Source organism: Nycticebus coucang, chromosome 2 (assembly GCF_027406575.1).
Source record: "Nycticebus coucang isolate mNycCou1 chromosome 2, mNycCou1.pri, whole genome shotgun sequence".
Lineage (NCBI taxonomy): Eukaryota > Metazoa > Chordata > Mammalia > Primates > Lorisidae > Nycticebus > Nycticebus coucang.
Window position 1 is genome coordinate 75,658,050 of NC_069781.1, and position 20,233 is coordinate 75,678,282.

Below are 20,233 nucleotides of genomic sequence, written 5' to 3' on the forward strand. Positions count from 1 at the left end.
GAAAGAATTTACACAGTAGCAAAGCTGTGTGTGCCTTTTCTCTCTGCTATACTTCTGAATTTTAATGATACATACCAGAAAAAATTAAATGACATTCCATTATAATGATGCTTTAGTTAATATAAAATGTATTGCAATTTGGGAATAACAGTGATGAATTTGTAGAAATGAATACCAGCTATTAACAGTATCAGTGTTGCCAAGAATGGAAATTTACTGCACATTTTAAAACTGATATTACTGCCTCAGTCTTCATAATTTTGTATAATGATAATTAAGTACTTTGACCATTTGTAACATTGATGTGTGCCCAGAATTCTCTATAACAGCTCCTCCTTATACATGGTAATAGTTATGAATCAGCAAGATCTCACCTATATTAAATCCAGCACAGATGAAAAATTTATACTTCATATAGATTTTTGGAGGAAATAAAAATTTTTCTGGTTAACATTTTCAGCCCAATACATCCCCCCAAAGTTAGCATAGTCCATTTAATAATAACACAGATTGTACCACTATTTAATATAGATGCTTTAGGAAATTCCAAAGGTCGTCTTAAAAGAGCTATTAAAGTATCAGTCACAAATTGCCAAAAATAGTCTTTTCTCTGTTTGAAAGACTTGTAAGTACATCAATTCAACATTGATATGAGTAAAATCTGATGAACGCAAAACCTATAAGCCTTTGAGAGGAGCTAAGAAGTTGCTTTCTTAATGTACTGTATGAAAGTGCTTCTGAAGCTCATGTTGTTCACGATTTCCGACTTGTCTTGTGGTAATAGTCTTGGTATTATTTGTTTGTGTAGATGAAGGCAGTGAAGTGGAAAGTGAAATGGATGAAGAACTGGATGATTCTTCAGAGCCTCAAGCCAAAAGAGAGAAAACAGAGCTGAGCCAGGCGTTTCCAGTAGGCTGTATGCAGCCTGTTCTGGAGAGTGGCGTGCAGCCAGGCCTCCTGAGTCCCATTCACAGTGAGCACATCGTCACAAGTACTCAGACTATCAGACAGTGCAGCACGACCGGAAATACCTACACTGCAGTCTAAAGAATATTAAAGCGTATTTTTCCAGCTTACATTAACCCTGTTGATATTGGGCTTAAGTTGAAAATTTAATAAGCCTGAAGGTCGACTGTTGTCAAATTCTATCTGTGCTGAACATTAACTTTTTGGAGTTGTGAAATGGAATGGGTGTATGTATTTTGCCAGGTCTTTTTTTTTTTTTTTTAACATAAACAAATTATTTGCCTCTTAATAATAAGATTATTTTACCCTTAGTTTCAGGTGTCAAGAAGGATTTTTACAACACTTAATGTCAATGTTTTTGTTTTCTTATAATTAAAAAGTAATTTACATTTTTGTAGCTTAAAATATTTTATTGTTGATTGTTAGTCTTGGTGTATGATTTCATGTGTAAGTTTTTTAATTAGATGCACTTCTGTGAAATATCAAAAGAATGAATTTCTTTGATTTACACTGGAGGCATGCCCATTTGGCAGCAGATGCATCAAATTTGCTTTTGAAAGGTGCTTTTCATTGGACAGAACCATAAGACACTATTTTGATAACATTTTGGAGTATGGAGAGAGAATACAGAACATTTTTATTATAGTGCTAGAGGATTGGGAAGGTCATCTATTTTTCTCTGTAGAAAAATTGAGCTGTACATTTATTGGTTCAGAGTAAATGAGAGAATTACAAGAGATTATGCTAATATGTACATAATTTGTGTACATAATTATTAAACCATGTTAACAATGCAAGCTTCCGTTAAACGTTGAATTTTAACTGTTATTTGCATACCAATTCCTCTGTTTAAAGACTACTGATTCTGTGTTTGGGACCAGTGCACAGATGCATTCTGCTGTTAAGTGGGGCTGTTGTAGTTAGATACCGAAGCTGAAAAAAAATGACTTGACTTTTTTTTTTTAAGTGTACATACTACTTATGCTGAGCTGGACATACAGGAAACCATTCCATTTGGATGACTTTCTTCTATTCCAGGTCTTTTTCCTAATAGTAGTTCAATATGCTGCTATTATAAAAGAAAATTTATAGAATGCAAGGAATGTAGCAACCTGCATAATGTTATTTCCTTCAAAAATATTTCCTGATTTCTAAAGTATGTGGATTTAAATTTTAAACAGAACCTGAAGGCAGTGTAACTGGCACACCTCACTGTTACTTATCCCCAATTCTGTAGGATTTGGATAGGTGGCTGGATGGACCATTGCCATTGAAGAATGTACATCAGGGATCATCGTACCTCGGCTATTACATGGTGCCTTAAAACAGAACTGACGCTAAGGTTTAGTAAGGTTTATTTTGTTCACATGAATAACTCTTCAATCCATTCGACAAAGTGTGCCTGTCATTTTCAGATTCCTGAAGTAAGGACAGGTTACATGTTCTTCAAAGGAAATTTAAGGAAAACAAAGCAAAACAAAAAGACAAAATTTAGTTTCCCTCTTTGAGTGACCATGAACCTATTTTTTATTCTTAGAGCTGAATATTACTTGATTACAAATCACATTGCTTAAGGGTGTGGAATAGCAGGCTAGTTTTAATACCAACTTGTTACATAAAATCATCTATGTTTTAGACCATTCTTATCTAGTTATGATCCTAGAAGCTAACAAAACAAGTAGGTACTTATCGAAGTGCATCTTTTCAGTCTGTTTGTCTGTGTGTCCAGGTGTCAGTGTGTCCACATGCACACACGTGAGTGCCCGTGGGGCAGGAGTCTGCTGCAAAGTCAAAAGGCTGAGATCCTAAGGAGTATACACCATCCCCATTTTAATTTGCACGAAATGTTAAGGTTCTTTTAAGCACTCAAATTATTAACGAAAACAAAAAAGGCACATCCATTCATTTAAATAGTTGTTAAAAAACTAATCAGCATAAATAAATAAATAAAGCCAAAAAAATGGAAAGCACAAAATTATTTACAGTCTATTAATAAGGCCTATATTAAACTCAAGATGTTTATCTTTCCAGTTATATTGGGGTGGGGGGAAGGGGAGGGGTTAGAAAGAAGAGGGTGAGCCAATCTATAAAGTTAGAAATACCAAATGGCTAACTGGGTAATATGTATCACATTTAAATTGTTGTTGCTCAGTTGCCTCAGACTACTCAAATAAGATCAACAAATTTAAGTAAAATTTAAATGTTTTAGATGTAATTTTTTAAATTAATTCAAAATTTATATTATACAACTCAGTCATATATTTGGAAGCCTTCATCAGCATCCTAGCATCACCTTCATCTAAATGTCATTTAAATGACCATCCCCCTTTCCTCTCAAAAAGGCAATGAATTTGCACCCTCTCTCTCACACACACACACACACACACACACACACACACACACACACGTGCGTGCAGTAAACACAAGCTGCAAAAGATCATGTATCCACTTAATGGTAGAAACATTAGGAAATGTTTACAGGTAAAATTAGCATCAAAAAATGAAAAAAACACTCTTCGTTTTGGCTCTCCTTTCTGAGTTTTTTCAGTTTCCTGTCTCTACCCACTATCCCTAGAATGATTCTATTATCTGTATTGGACCAAATGTATTACTGGTTTCATCTTGTATGTTGAATAACTTTAAATGTATTTATTATCACTGTTTCTCTTAATTTAATGTTGATATATTTGTGTCATTAGAGGAATCTGATAATAATGGGCAAATTTATGTTGATGAGAGTTAGAGATTGGGGACTCTCCAGAATTCAACATTTCTTCCAATTGTTCATGGTTTGTTCTAAATTAGGACAGATGAGGAATTAATAAGTACTATTACATTTGAACTTGACTCAGTAAAAATATTATGATCTCCTTTATCAATACTTAGGAATATTAATTCTTTGTGGCTAGTGTAAATAGTTCAATACACAAAAGAATGCGGATGGCTTATGCTAATTCCAGTTATTCCTAGTTCACAATAAGACACACACATAACACTCAAAAACGTTTTCACCAATTTCAGATTTCAATTGTGAAATACATTAGAAAATAAAAACAATAGTTTATACAGGAGCAAATTGGAACAGTCACATCTTTTGCATTTTTTTTCCATTTTTTAATTCATCAAAACTGTAGCTGAATATTAGACTCCAATACCTTTGTAGTTTTATTACCAATGACACAAGTTAACATGTTAAGGACTTCCTGGTATTTCTTGGCAATGAAATCAAACCCTAGCCATGAAATACAACTACATAAACCAAGTGCTACATTTTCATTGAGGAAAAATGTAAAGAAGATAGGCTGGCTATGTTTAAGTTTCAGAAAAGATATTTCCATGTGATAGGATTGAATATTATGGGTATAGTCTGATCTTGACATATGCTCTGAGAATCATACCCAAAAGATTTGCGTTCATGAAACCAGTGAACAATAGGGTGGAATGGATGAACGATTTCCTTGGAACACAGGGCCCAATTTTTGAATTTTTCTTTGGATATCAAGTTGCTGGTCACTTATTCAGGATTTTCATCCAAACCATGTTTGGACTGACTGTGTAAGTCTTACTGCCTTTTCAGAAATCTGCTTTCCTTTTTGTGCTTTTTCTTGTACTGTATAGCACGGTTTATGCACCTCTCTTTAGATGGTGTACTTTAAAAACAAAAGTAAAATTTAGGAAATGATTTTAACACTGCATACCTAAAATCAATAGTGTGCAACATTGACTGCCTTTGATTTGTAGTGGATGAGTAAAACTGAATACGTCTTTGTAGAATGCTGTGAGAGTCATTCAGGAATGAATGCGGTTTCAGTGCTGCAATCATAAACCTTTTTACAGGAATGCACTGTCTAAAAGTGCTAAATGCATTTTCAAATTTTTTAAAATTCCTCAGATATATTTGAAATGTCTAAAATAATGCTGTGCTTGAAACAATAGTATAAAAGAAAAAAAAATGTATGTCACTGTGATGTTGGTCCTCTCTGTGTGGACTCAAGTAGAAAGTGAAAAACTTGGCAAGTCACCTTTATGTACAATTTGAGGCAGTGGTTATATACAATAAATTGACCTTTGTTATAATCCCGCTCCCCTTACATTCTTGGTGAGAAAATAACAACCATCAAAAACTGAAATCAGAGCTCTGTGATCTGTATGAATCACACTAGGACATGGGGGAGAAGGGTTGGCATGCAGTGCTATTGAAAATTGGGTTTGTCGCTAGATCAGAGCAACCTCCATGTATATGGTTAGAACAAATCAAGTAATGGAATCATAGTATTTCTGCAAGTTTGGTGATTTAAAAAAAAACTGGAATAGAAGCATTAATTCAGTGCTTGGTTCTAGTATTAGAAAACCCCTTTGAAGTAATGCCTTGTATTAACCCTTTGAGCATTGTAAGATATACAATGGGGACAAAAGCCTTTCAGATCATTTATTTAGACTTAGACCAGTAAAATATACTCTATATCCAAATGTCTAATTATGCTGTTTTTTTTTTAAAGGGGGGTTAGGAAAAGAAAGTGTTTCCATGCCAAACACTTGCATTTTATATACAACTCTTAATTTTTCTTCAAGAGGGCTTGATATATTTATTCCCAAATATTCACTGCCATCTAAGTAAGTGTACTGTTTACAGAAAAAAAAAAATCAACTTTTCTAGCATCACATCATGACTCTCTAGAAAAGGAGGACAAATACAGAGGCCTGTATAGACCTATGTCATAACTGATTTCTGCACATTGAAGGGACCTAGATTGCCTTTGAAAGGTATAAAGAAAAAGTTATGTTCCTTTTTTTTCCCCATAACAAAACAAGAGATCTCGTTTATTTAGCTTTAGAAAGTACAAGTATAAGTGAAGCCTTAGAAAGGAATGAGTTCAAGTGGATAAAGAGAATCTGAAATCTTTAGGGGCAGTTAGGCTATTTGGAGTTAGATTGCTCATAAAATATTGTTTGGGAATTTCATACAGGGCATAATTTTATGCTCCAAAACTGTAATACTTTGTCAAAAAAAAAATTAGATAGAATGGAGTGCAAAGCACTTGATTATAAGCTCATGTCAGGAGATACTATGACTACTGCTTCTGATATCTCTAAATGTCAGTCTGCTCACACCATTGCTGATTTTGTTCAAGGGAATCTCTCTGTGCACTTGATCCTCTTTGTCCCCTGCGCAATAGAACATGAAAGCAGTGTGGTCTGCAGATGTGCTTGCGCTGCCCTGGCTGGGCGCAAATAAAGAGTGTAACCTATTTTGATGTCTGCTGAAAGGACATCCATAGCATAGTGCAAGAATGCCAGAGACGTCGCTCTTAGGCAGTTTAGGAAGTCAAACCATGCAAATTACTCATGTGTTAACATGCAATACTCAAAGGGTTTTAATTTAACTCTATTCTTTTGAATTCTTCATGATGATTTACTGTAAATGCTTCTCAGTTTGCATGCCTTGATCATTGCTGCTAGTGATTTTATGTGCCAGTAGACCTGAGTTTAGTTTACCAATTTTACTTAAATAGTAAAAGCCACTTACAAAGTGACTGCCTAGGACTTTTTTTTTTCCTTCTGTTTGAAGTAATCGGTAAAATGTCTTTAAAAAACAAAACGTGCTTTGTCTCTTTTGTTTGGTTCTGGTATCGAATTCTTTTTTTCCCCCTCTTTCCTTTGTTTTTTTAAAAAATTATGATGTTGGGATTGGAAGCCCTGAGTAATGAAATCTTTGGTAAGAATCGTTTATGTATCTCAATAATGAGGACAATAAATCTTTGTTAGAAGAATTTTGATTCTGGGGAGGAAAGACAAAAGAAAAACTCCCATTGACTGTTGGTAACCAAATAAATCTTTCCTTCAGTAAATTAGTACTTTTGAAGAAATGATTGCCTTGTTTTAACCTGCTAAACACAATTTTAAATGACCCAATAAAGAAGGTAGTGAATTTTATTCGTTTAAAAAGCATCTTTTGTACCAAAGCAAATTTTTTTCTCTACTCATCTCCATCATCAATTTGGACCTATGGTAGTGACCAATGTGTTGGTTACAGAAACTTTAAGTGAGTGCCTTGAGAAAACTTGGAAATTTGTGCCTGAGGTGGTAAACTTTTAATTAGGTTAATTGTAGTGCTTACCAATCAGTAATTCCACTATCACTCAGGGCTTTCGTACCTTCTAGGTAAAACTTCTTTCATTGTGTTTTTTTAAGATGCTGTGTTTTTTTTTAAGTGCCATCATTTAAATTTCACTTAGTAAGTGGCAGATTACATTATTCAGTCCCACAAGCACAGAAATATAGTAACACTAGGAGATATTTGAACATTTATTTTACAATTGACTGAATATATTATGTAAATGAGGTAAGCAACTTTTGTAGAGATTGTATGTGTGAGATAATGTAATGTTCTTTTCCAGTTTTTGGACTACAGTTGAATAAACTTTTTAATTATTTAAAAACATCTTTACCGAATAACATGTGATGGTTTTTTGTATAATGTATTTGATTTTGTAAATACGTATTTCCTGATGTGATTTTTGTGAGAAATGCTAAATCTTTTAGTATATCATGTCCTCTCAAAATTGGCAGGCGCTAAATAATAGTTTGTGGGCGATTTGTATTGTGTACTGTACAATAACTGGGGAACTTTTATAATTATAAAAATATATATTAACTTTTAGTGTGTTGTTTAAACAAATGACTGGAACATACTAAAGATATTAGTAGGATTTTTCTGAATATTTCAGACTTGAACTCAGGCTAGCTTTCTTGTGTTTTTCAAAACAAAATGGTGTCTTGTCTTTTAAAATCAATAAATTTGTTTCCTTGTAACAAATACATTAGAAATGGCTTGTTTTTTTCCCCCCCTCAAAGCTTTGCCAGGACGCTAATATTACACTATCTCATCTAGATGGTAGTATCTGTCACTCATTAGCTTAGGAACAAAATTAAGTTGTTTTTCTTTTTGTGTGTCAAACGAAATTGGCAATATTTACACATGAACAGCACAAAAAGAGAAAACAAAATTACAAGCCCAGCAGGGTACAAATCTTACCCTCAAAGAAAATTAGTGATTGAGTGCTATTTAATTTCAGAAGCTGTCAACATTTCCATTGTAAATCCAGACTCTTGGATGTTCATAATGTGTTTGTTTTGTGTCACTTCACATTGATATTTGGCACTCAAGTTCCTTGCTTAGATTGAACTAGCTTATTAAAATTCATTTTAATACACTTAAGAAAATACTCTGCCAGTTATTTTTTTTCTTTGAATACCTATGGGTAAATTCACTTTTTGATGTACAGTCCTGTGAGTATTGCCAAACACTACAGCCACAAAACCACCCCCACAATCAAGTTTAAAGTTAATTTTTTATCTGGCAGACATTTAATTTTGTTTTAAATCATGATACATAATATAGGGCCTCATCCTAGAGTATGGAATAGACAGCTCATCTGGGGTCTCTTTAAAACAAATGCAAGGCTGAAAATAGCCCTTTGTGGATCTCCAGCATAGTACCTTCATCATGTCATAGTGCAAAAGTACCTCTAAAGCTCACGTATGGGCGTCTTAGCTCCCAGACACACCAAATTCATTCCAACTTATGTGGATAGTTAGCCCGGTAACTTAGAAATGTATCCAAATCATGCTATCCAATAAATAAGGTGAAAGGTAGACAGAATTACAGCAAATATTAGAGACTGCTAGACTAGACAGAAAATGTATCTGATCAGTGTGGGCATTTTTATGTCGCAGGCATTGCCACTTTAGAAATACTTGAAATTAACATACTAAATAGTTTCTAGTTCTTACTAGAAATATTTTATACTTGGTTTCTCTTGAAAATCTGAGGTCTTTCAGGTATCTTGTACTTAGTGCACTTCTTGGTTACAATAATCTCCCTGGCACAGGCTGTTAAGATTATTTCCTTCTGCTTTGGAGCCCAGGTGTTTTAAGATTGAACTCAGCCCGCTACCAGAAAAATAACGGGTTTTCACTAACTGATTTGATTCAATCTACCTAATATTATTTTTCTTCATTTCGATCTAAATGCAATGCAGATTTTCTTTCCATCTCTGAAAATACAAGAGGTAACATGGTATCTTAAAACTATTGAGTTCACCTAGAAAATGTCTCATCCATAGGCACAATAACCTTAAAGGAGACGCACTTTTGGGTGGATGCTGAGAAGCTTCTAAAACCGAGGAATTAACTGGAATCATAAAACTCGAACATTTCTGCAATTTGGATGTTCATTTTTCTGCAAAGAGCTTCATAAGCTTCCATGACATTTTCAACCCACAGCAGTAAGACTCACTGTTCTAGAATGTTACCATTGTATTTTAAACTTAAGTTTATAACAGGGCAAGTCTATAAATGGCATATTAATTATTACTAAGAGCACATCAGTTCTTTATTCTCTATAGTGAATAATAAACCCCAAGCATTTTCATAACATTAAAGAGTTATCTTCCATCGGGTTCAAAACACTGTGGAGAAGTCTTCAAACTCAAACTGTTTACTCACAATTTTGATACTTGGGTTGACTGCAGCAGTAACAATGCCCAAAGTCAAGATGGCAAAATGCAGTTGGAGCTTCTGATTTTAAAGCTATCAATGGTAATTCTTTATTGAGAACTATATGCACTTACAACAACAAATAGATGGCACACTCCCTGGGCTATTTTTAAGAATATGTAAAGAGTTAAAAGAATTTTTTTGTTAATGATAAAATGCAGCCATCATCAGTTCTGTTCATATAAAATATGGAAAAAGTTGGGTAAAAGAAGTACCAAGCCATAGCTGCTATAGTCCCCACTTCCCTAGTTGGTCATCAGGCCTAAACTCCCTCTTGTTAATCCCTCTACTCGTTGCATGTTCTTACTCTGCCAGGGCATCCTTGATAGATTCTTTACCTGATAGGGTGACTCAGCCCTTCATTCCTTAAAGTATAGTCTTTATTGGGTTATCACAGTTTTCAGTTGACTCTAGAGCTGAGACTCCCAAAAGAATATGTTGCAGATAAATTCTTCTTGGCTCCAGTGATAAAGCAAATGTTCCTTTTTATAACTGAGGCCAAACACCCAAATTACTAGAGCGATTCTCTTCTCTACCTGTTGGTTTAGAGCCAGGAGGAACCCAGATGGGTCAAGGGACAGTCTTATCACTGACAGTCTCAATTTTCAGTTTAATAAAATTACGAATTGATTGCCAATTAGAAGCATCCCTGCCTTGAATACATGGACATCTTAAGCCACTAAGCTCAATGTTTAAGGCCTGAAAAGAAAAAAATCTTTTAAGTGATTTATTTAGTGTAATAGAGGGATTACTACCATCTCTATTCCTTGATTACAAGGACATGCATTCTGTGCAACAAACAGCACAAATATTGACCATTGTCCTATGTCTCCTAGCTGGCACCACGGCCAAACCTTCTGCAGGCTGTTCTGTTGTTCTTCAGAGTCAGCTGCTTCTGTGTGGTGAGACACATAAGACCCCTGAGTTCTGTGGTGAAAGTTCTCACTTTTTGCCCTATATTAAGAGTTATTCCCTAATGAGAATTAATATTATGTGGGATATCATAGTTATGAATAAAATACCTATAAATACAAGAATGATGGAAAGGCAAATCCACATCTGGAATGTTTATGTATTCCTTTAAGAGGGTTGCTTCTTCTTCCATAAGGAAAAAGATCCTATGTTACAGACTTACATAGGGAGTTACAACCCCCCAGTTGGTCCCCCTGGGGAATACTGCCATCTCAGCCAGGGGCTTAGCCTATTGCTGGCAGCGGTAGCAGTTATCCTGTCACCCTTCGTGAGGAGGCATCTTTATTGGAAGGCCCTGCAGAGCCTCCTTCATTCTCCTCAGATCACTTTGTACCTGGGTCCATTGAGCAAGTACTAAAGTGGCTGCCAAAAGACATTGACCTGCGTCCAGGGATCGCCTTCTCTGACTATGAGTCTCCTCAGCAGTAGACACCTTCTGGTGGGCAACATGGAATACATACCTTCACACTCAAAAGTCCAACCACATATCCAAATGGGACACCATTGTCACCAACCTCCCAATCTTGTTTTTTTTTTTTTTTTTGCAGTTTTTGGCTGGGGCTGGGTTTGAACCCTCCACCTCCGGCATATGGGGCCAGCGCCCTACTCCTTTGAGCCACAGGTGCCGCCCCCAATCTTGTTTTATTCAAATTCCTGACCAACCAGCCATTAGCCACTACTCATGAAACACATGCAGCCATCACTCTGTCTCAGTAAAGAGGACGAACAGATACAAAGCATGAAGTTCTGAAAACTCAGGGAAATTCCCTTCCCTGCTATCCCCCAAGTCCACTCTTGACTGAGGCTGGGAAGCAGCATTTGCCACACACACAAAAAATGGCTCTAGCTGAACCCAACCTGAATTCCCAGCCTAAGAATGATGAGCGAGAAATAAGATGTTTCCTGTTAAGTTTTGAGATTCGTGGGGGCATTTCCATCTTAGTCTTAGGTAATTAACATTCCCCTGGAGAAAAATAAGGTAGATAATGACACAGTGGAAAATGTTTGGGACTTGGAGTCAGGAAGCTCAGCTGTTTTGTCTCAAGTCCACAACTTAACTACATTTATTTCCTTGAGAAAGTCACTTAACTTCTACAAATCCTAGCATATTTAGAAGGAAAATGAGGTCTCTTCTCAAAGCAATAGCTGGAAAAATGGTATATATCTGGATTGATTAAGAAATAGTCTCAGAAGTCAAAATCTGTGTTTGAGTCCAAACTCCACCACTAACTCACCATGTGACCTCACAGGTTAATTTGAATAATACACGTTTATAAGGCTACACAGTGTTTGCTAAAGACTTGGCAGATGCTTTGCACATGGCAAGCTCTCAATAAATGCTAACTATTGTGGGTGACATGCCTTAATTACCCTAAGAGTGTGGGAGCTTCATCAACTGCCAATTAGTAATTGTGTAAAATGGGCTTATCCTACCATTTCCAGGTAGAAATAGCTCTGGAGCCGAATCCTGTTGGCTTAACCAGGGTACTATTTGCCTGGGATTAAGCTGTGCCAACAAAGTGCATCCTTGATCTAAATATTAATTAATTAAACTTTTAAAAGGGAAAGTGTCTTCAGAAGAACTGTAGACCCCAGAAAAAGAGAGAATTTACTTTCTCATTCAATCAATTCAAGCTTCCCAGGAGGTAAGAATATTTCCTTGGAATCCTCAGATCATTCTGAGTTTTTCTTTTACCTCATATGTTCAGAAAATAACTGAATCTCCCGAGAATTTCTATTATATATTCTTGACACTCTGTCAACGGTTTTGGGATAGACTGTCCCTATTCCTCTCTGTAAAATATGTTTTATGGTCAACCTATTTGTCTTTTCACTTTGGGTCTCCAGCACAGTGAACGGATGGGATTTCTCCTCACTCTGAATCTTACAGCACATGCTGAATATCATCTATGCTAAAGGTTGTAATATTGTTTAGCTTATCTCTTGTTAGACCACCAAAGGGCTTTTGGTTTTTAGTGTTTTTTTGTGTGTTTTTTTAATTTACTGTCAGAATTTTTTAAATACCAGAAGATGTCACAGTAAATCTGCCTAAGAAAAATCTGCTTTCTCTGGAGAACTGGAGGACCTGGCAACGCTCAGCCTACATGCCCACATGGCAGTTTGCTGGAGCCAAAGATGCAGGATCTGTATGCTCAAATTGGCTCCTCCTGTTCAGGTGGAGCCCATGGTCTACTTTGGACCCACTCTATTACCTGCCTCAACCTGTAGGCATGTGAGTTATTTTTATTTTTTTATTGTATTTTTTTATTAATATTAAATCATAGCTGTGTATGAAAATGTGTCAAACTGTTTATTTTTAATTTTGTTTTTAATTGACACATAATTGTGGTCGAGTCTGACGTTTTGATGAATATATACATTGTATAATCATTAGTACAGGGTATTTAACATATTTATCTCCTCATACATTTTATTTTATTTTGTAGTAGAACATTCAAAAACTTCTCTTCTAGCTATTTTGAAATATATAGCACAATATTGCTAACCATACTCACCTACTGTGCAATAGACCACTGGAACTTACTCCTCCTAGCTGACAGTAACTTTGTACCTGTTGCTGAATCCTTCCCTCCCCACACCTCCCCAGCCTCTACTAACCACTATTTTACTCTCTGTGAAATCAACAGTTTTAGATTCCACATATGAGTGAGAGTGTGTGATATTTGTCTTCCTGTGCCTCCACTTAACATAATATCCTCTAGGTTCATCCTTGTTCTGCAAATGACAGGATTTCATTCTTTTCTTTGGTTGAGTAGTATTTTATCATATATATTTACCATTTTTTAAATCTGCTCATCTGCTGATAGACACTTGGGTTGATTTTACATTTTGGCCTTTATAAATAGTGGATCAATGAATGTGGAAGTGCAGATGTGTCTTTGACATCCTGATTTCATCTCCTTTGGATATATACACAGCAATGCATTTGAGTTTTTAACTCATGGTTCACATTCTTTTGGCATGTGAACTTCTCTGCCACATACAGTTTGTTATCTACCTAGCAGGCAAGGACAAATGAACAGTCCTCCCTGTTGGCACAGAGATCAGAAAAGTAGCAGGTGTATGGTCTCCCTGTTGCCTTTCACATTCCAGAGTAGCAGGTGAGCATCTAATATGACCAAACATCAGACACCGGGAGAGAGACACAGCCCCCGGGTTATGGGCTTTACTCTGCACAATTAGGGGAAGCATCCGCCCCCTCACCCCCAAAAATGATTAGTTGCAAAAATATGACCTGTTGAAGAAGTGGTTTTGTTCTATAACCTCTGTATTCATTTGTCAGGTCAGTACCATCCTCATAGACATGGGTTGTGATCTTTGACTTGTGTAATATGGAAAGTCAATGTCTTTTGGTCTTGATTCTTTACATTATCATCAACCAGAATTGACCAGCTTATGCCAGAAGGTAGAAAGAAAGTTTTTATCTAGCAGATTTTGTTTACCTAATAGTCCCTGCTTTGAAAAAGGCCAAGCTCCTTTCAGGGAAGACAGTTTGTAGGGAATTGCTCTGGAACAAATTAAACCTTCCTTATTGTCTCTTCAGTTTTCTTCATAGTCTAGCTAGGCCCTGCTAGATATGTTGTAGTGATTGAAAGATATTTTCTGTTGTTTGACTTTACTGTAGTGTTTCACAAATTTGGTAATCAACCACTAACTTTGAGTTCTTCAATTACTTATGTAGTAGGAGAAAAAGGAAAAGACTGCATTATTAATCTACCTGTTGGCATCTAATTAGTGCTCTATTGTTGCTTCTTAAAAACAAAAAAAGCAGGACATAGCCTCAAGAAAAGGGATCAGATTAATATTTGTACAAGACAATGCATAGGGAAAGACATTTTTTAAGAAAAGAGAATAAGTAGCAAAGGTAGCAAAAGTTTCACATTGAAACAAAGATCTCAAACTAAAGACTATGATTCAAAATGATTAGACAATTTTTTTAAAATGGAGTCCTTTCACGTAGGCCTCAGATAGGAAAAATTCAATACTAAACCCAGAGGGCAGTGTCCTATTTTGTGGAAAAGATGTAAAGGAAGTGCCAAATTAACATGCTTAATTTCTTACAAGCAGGATTGTCATTTCCAAAGATCTCCTTATATGTCTAACCTGGTAGAATGGGGTGCCACATAATAAAGAGAGATATCAAAAGTTGACCAAGAAAGTTGAGAGAAAAAAATTCAACACAGGGGTCCTCAAACTTTTTAAACAGGGGGCCAGTTCACTGTCCCTCAGACTGTTGGAGGGCCAGACTATAGTTTTTAAAAAAAAACAACTATGAACAAATTCCTATGTACACTGCACATATCTTATTTTAAAGTAAAAAAACAAAACGGGAACAAATACAATCATATCGCCTCATGTGACCCACGGGCCGCAGTTTGAGGACCCCTTTGTAGGGTAATGAATAGAAGATTTCCAGGGAGAAATTTTAGAAAAGAAAGTTCCTTATTAGAATTAGAAATCTGGAAATCTTAAGGCAAAAGAACAAATCTTATTTATTTCATCACCGCCTTAGTTCAGAAGCTATCACCTAGGAAGGAAAGGGTTAACAACTGGTCCCTGGGTCTCTCTTCCAGGCTAAAGAATTAAACTTGGGTTAAATTTTTTGGACCATTATCCCTGAGAGAAAGGAAAATCCTATAGTGTCTGCTGTGCATGGGGTACTGATTCAAGATTTATCTGTAAACTCTTGTCCAGGTTGTTTATGAGTAACTCATAGCTTATGAGATATAGGTACACTATGGAATGGGAGTCAGCTGCTTACACTTACAGGTATTGGGTGGGAAGCAGAGTATTTAGGCTGAGGGACTCTAGACACAGCAGCTTCACTGTGTTGATGAGACCTGTTTGCCTCAGCTTATTGCTAATCCTGAGACTAGAAAGTATCCCATACATGACTGGGACATGGTAAGCTGTGTGTGAGTCATTCGAACACAAATTTACATAAATTTACTCTATACTTCAATTAAAAAGAAAAGATGGTCCCATGAGATTTTTAAAAGATCATACTGTGTATAAATAAAAGGGCTTGGAAAGGTTGAAAGTAAAAATACTGGAAAATAAATAAAAACACTAACTATAAACATGCATAGTATATGTATAGTTTTATAAAAAAACATATTTATAAATCTAATAAAAGATATGCAAGACCTATACACTGAAAACTACAAAATAGTGTTAAGGGAATTAAAGACAAATACATAGAAATATTTGCTATATTCATAAGTCTGAAGACTTAATATGATTAAGCTATTAATTCTCCCCAAATTGATTTATAGGTTCAATATAATCCTGATCAAAAATCCCAGCAGGCTTTTAATAGAAAACGAAAAGCTGATTTTACAATACACATTGAAATGCAAAGGACCTAATATAGCTAAAATAGCTTTGAAAAAGAAAAACCAAGTTGGAGACATACCATGATCTGATTTCAAGCTACAATGTTCAAGATAGTGTGGTATAGGCACCAACGTAGATCAAATAGATCAATGGAGAGTAATAGAGAGTGCAGAAATAGAACCTCACATTTATAAACTGCTGGTATTTTACAGATGTGTAAAGTCATTTCAAATGGAAAAGATAATCTTTCAAAAAGTGGTGCTCAGACCAATTAGGTATCCATATGTGAAAGGTGATCCTTACCTCACACCATATACAAAACGAACTCAAAATGGATCATAACCCTAAATTTAACACTTAAAACTATAAAACTTTTAGAAGAAAACATAAAAAAAAATCTTGGGGACCTTGAGTTAGGGATATTTTACATGTGACTCTAAAGATGATCCATCAAAAAGCAAATTGTTAAATTGGACTTCTGTTGCGTGACCCGAGACGCAAACGAAAAGCAGCTTTGCCGGGGGTGTAAACTCACTCCTGTAATTATTAAGTCAAGAAACAGACTACACAGGATGGAATGGCGTGTAGCGAAATTCTTTATTCAGGGTTTTGATTTTATACCTTTCTAGTCACGTACACACTTAAATCTATCATCTGTTAGTTTCACCATTATCTCATTTTACCTATCTGAAATTAACTTGAAAGGAAATATCCTGTTACCATATCAACAAAATCACTTTTGCAGTAAACATCTTCTTCTAGACACTGACTAATCTCTGGGCAGGTATCTAAATAAAGATCATAAAGAAGAAAGTAGCCACAGGGGACAGAGTTAATGGAAGAGTATCTTCAAACTTTCACTCAGTTTACTCAGTATGAAGTAACGACTGTGTCTTTTCCTCAGGGCAGAGCACCTATAGACCTCTGACAATATGTTGTTAACATACGTCAACCCTCTGGCCCGTATCTCTGAGGAAGGGTGGCATGCCCTTTGATCTCAGGCTTCACAGGGCGCACAGCTTCAGAGAATGGGCTTGTGGAATTTTTAACTCCAGGCAAGCCAATTCTGTGTGTGTCCCAGGGGGGCCCATGTCCCTTAAGCCTCTGGAAAAATACCAAGCCATTTTAAACTCACACTGAGTTCACTTTGTGTGCTTGATGTAGGATATGTTTATTTCTAAATATTATCCTACAACTTCATTAGAAATAATTTTCTTGCTCTTCAAAAGACATTGCCAAGAGATAAAAAGAGAAACCATAAACGTAAGGCAATTTTCCTGAGTATGTCATGTTTCTACATGTGTTCTAAGCAAACGCTAGAACTGATTTTGTCCTGTACCATTTCTTCAAAGATGGTTATGTAGCAAAAAGCCTCGGAAGATAGAGATAATGGCTCCCCCGGGGCAGAGGGTACTTTTGTTTCCTGACCAGTAAAATAAAGATAATGCATTTTCTGGAGCATAAATTGGGTAGATTTGCTAGCAGCCTCCCTTCACTTAATTGGGATTTCCTAAGGGTGAGTTTTCTCAGCTGTGACACCAACCCACTCTGTGTTCAGCACCTCCATGGGCCTTGCCACAGCACCCTGTGGGGTTTGGGTGGGAAGTGGGCAAAGGAAACAGATATGAACGTGAAACTCATGCTGCTTGCTGTGGAGAAATAAAAGTCCCTTTTGTCTAACACACGAGTCACCTGCCTCCTGCTAGTGTCTTTAGAACTGTGGCAGCCTCACTTGTTAGTTTGTCAGCAGGGTAAAATATCAGACACCTTAATATAACAAACTAGGAGCAAATATTTATAAATAATATATCTGATAAAGGACTTATATCCAAAAGATATTTTTAAAACTCTCAAAACTTAAGATGTTAGAAATATATGTACATAGAACCTGACAACTTTTAACATTAAATAAATATTTGGATGAAGATGGAATTAATGTCTGTCTCTAAGTTCACACTTCACGAGCACAGGGACTTTTCAGTCTTGACGCACAGTGTTTGGTACATAACTTAGTCAACAAATGTTTGTTGTATGAATTAAGAAACCATTCTCTTACGATTTTACCTAACAATGGTATACTTTATGATTGATAAATATTACAAATAAATCTGAACAATTCTTCTTGGATATCTTACCTGTGCATTCATCCTATTTTTCTCAGGCATACATATGCTCCACAACATTTCTAGAATTCAATTTTGAGGCCAATGCATTGCAGAATTTTCAGTCTTTGGAACATGTTCCTGGACTCTACTATAAAAGCTTCAACCAGTTTATAACTCCTTCAGTAATAGCTCTAGAACAAATCACCAAAAGCCAATTAACTGGGAAAAAAAGTAAAAACATCTAATATCTTATCTAGGACTGTTTGCCATTTTACAGGCAGAGAAACCAACTCATTAAAGAAAAAAAACTAAATAAGCTGGCAAATTGATCATTCAGGAAAATGATACTTGATTATTTGGAATCCTTCCCTCAATAATGATCACACATGCTAACTGTAGATGCATTTTGGGCAAATAAATATTTTATACATGAAGTGATCATCTGAAAGTTAAACTAGGAATATGAATGCAAATACAACACTAAGCACTATGTTAACATATTACATCTCTGTCATTTTAATTGTCACCCATTAAACATACACATGCAGTCTCAGAACACTTTATTATATGTATTAAGTAGAAAAAATGTTCTTTAATTCAAGATGAAAAAATAATTTTTCAAGCTAAAAATGACTCATAATCTCATCACTCTGCAAACAACCCATTTCATTCAAATGCAAATTAGATAAGGAAATTGTGGACTTATTCCTACAATGAAAAACTGTACAGTAGTGAATTGAACTTAGTATAAGTAACAACATGATAATTTTCACAAATACCTGGGAAAAAAGAGGCCAGGCTTGAAAAATGACACATTACATGACTCCATTTATTAATATAAAATCCAAAAACAAACAAGATAAACAAAATCCAAAAACAGGAAGAAGTTTGTTACAGTATTGTTTACCTTTGAAGAAGAGAAAACATTAGTGATTAGAAAAGATTCAAGGCCACTTTTGGATGTTAGAAATGTAGGGGTTAACTGTCTTCTTGTTTTGAGATAATTTATTGAGCTGATAAAAATTTTAAAACTAGTTTGAGTTGAATCTAGACTCACTTCTCTAGCAGAGTCTAATGGCTTAAAATACCCTCAATTTAAAATTCCAAATTTAGGCAGCACATAACTTACGCTTTTATTTGACAGGCATCCCAGGTACTTCACTGCATCCCACTTAAAAACATGTTTTTTAAGTGATGTCTTAGACCAGAAGTAGCCATGAAATTTCCATGCTTCAATCATCACATATGAATACTGCCTACCATATTTCTCATATGGTAGGATATACCATACTGTTTTAAATTGCACACAAACTTTATGGACACCTTGTATTTGTTGAATTTCATTTGAGTTAACATAGACTAAGAAATTCTTTTTTAAAAAAATAATCTCTGGGCATCTGATAAGTTACCAGTAGATAATACAATGTATAACCAGATCATTTCAGAAAAACCATACTGGGAAATCTGGGGAAGCCTCCCAAATTTACAAGCTGTCTTCATTATGCGGAAAGTTTTCTCAGTGGTCTGGAGCACCCGGTGTTTTTCCACTTTGCCTAAATGAATATTCAAGTGATCAACGTCAACAGGCTTTGTGCATTCGTGTTCTAGCACTGGCATCTTTAGACCTCAGTGTGATAGATGGCAGCAAACAAGACCCCAGAATGTGTTTATGAGAAACTCTAAGAAACAGCAGATATTACGGGCACAAAATCACCCTGTTGTATTGCAGAAATGTGATGGTCCACTCACTTGACAGGCACACTTTTACTGTAATATGCCCAATTCCAGGCAATTAGATTTAGGATGCCATATGGCCATTCTGAACGAGTTGCAGAGTCTAAAATGTTCCACAGCTAAAGAGTGCAAGAGAACTACCCATGCATGAGAACACTCACGCTGAACAATGCCACACAAACGAGAAGAGCCAGAGAGGGGCCCCTCCCAGGGCTTGTTCACCCCATTCCTCTGGCAGCTCTCTGTCCCTGCTTGCCCTTGATGACTGAGCCAATGGGAATGTCCACGCTCATGGTTTCCACCCTCTTCTTCACTCCCACCACTCTACTTCCGGCTTTTATTGAACCCTACTTACTTTGTTGGCGCTAGGACATTTCTCTGCCTTATTAGAGGCCCAATCCCCAACGAGCTCCTGAAGGTACATCTGTCCTAAAATCTGGTTTGACAAAGGACCTTCTGGGAGAACATATTCATGTAAGGGCAAAAAGGTGTGATACATTTTCCTCACTCATTTCGAGGTTCCTGGCTGACACCCGCAT

General features: G+C 36.0%; 1 protein-coding gene across 2 annotated transcripts in view; it reads left to right on the forward strand.

The window, feature by feature from the left end:
- RFX3 (regulatory factor X3) overlaps positions 1 to 7,785 on the forward strand; it is a 293,053-nt gene extending 285,268 nt beyond the window's left edge. For both annotated transcript variants that reach the window (XM_053573811.1, XM_053573820.1), the window contains one exon: positions 809 to 7,785. In XM_053573811.1, coding sequence (XP_053429786.1) covers positions 809 to 1,047 — 239 coding nt within the window. In that variant the 3' untranslated portion in view covers positions 1,048 to 7,785. The remainder of the gene's footprint in view (positions 1 to 808) is intronic.
- The last annotated feature ends 12,448 nt before the right edge of the window (positions 7,786 to 20,233 follow it).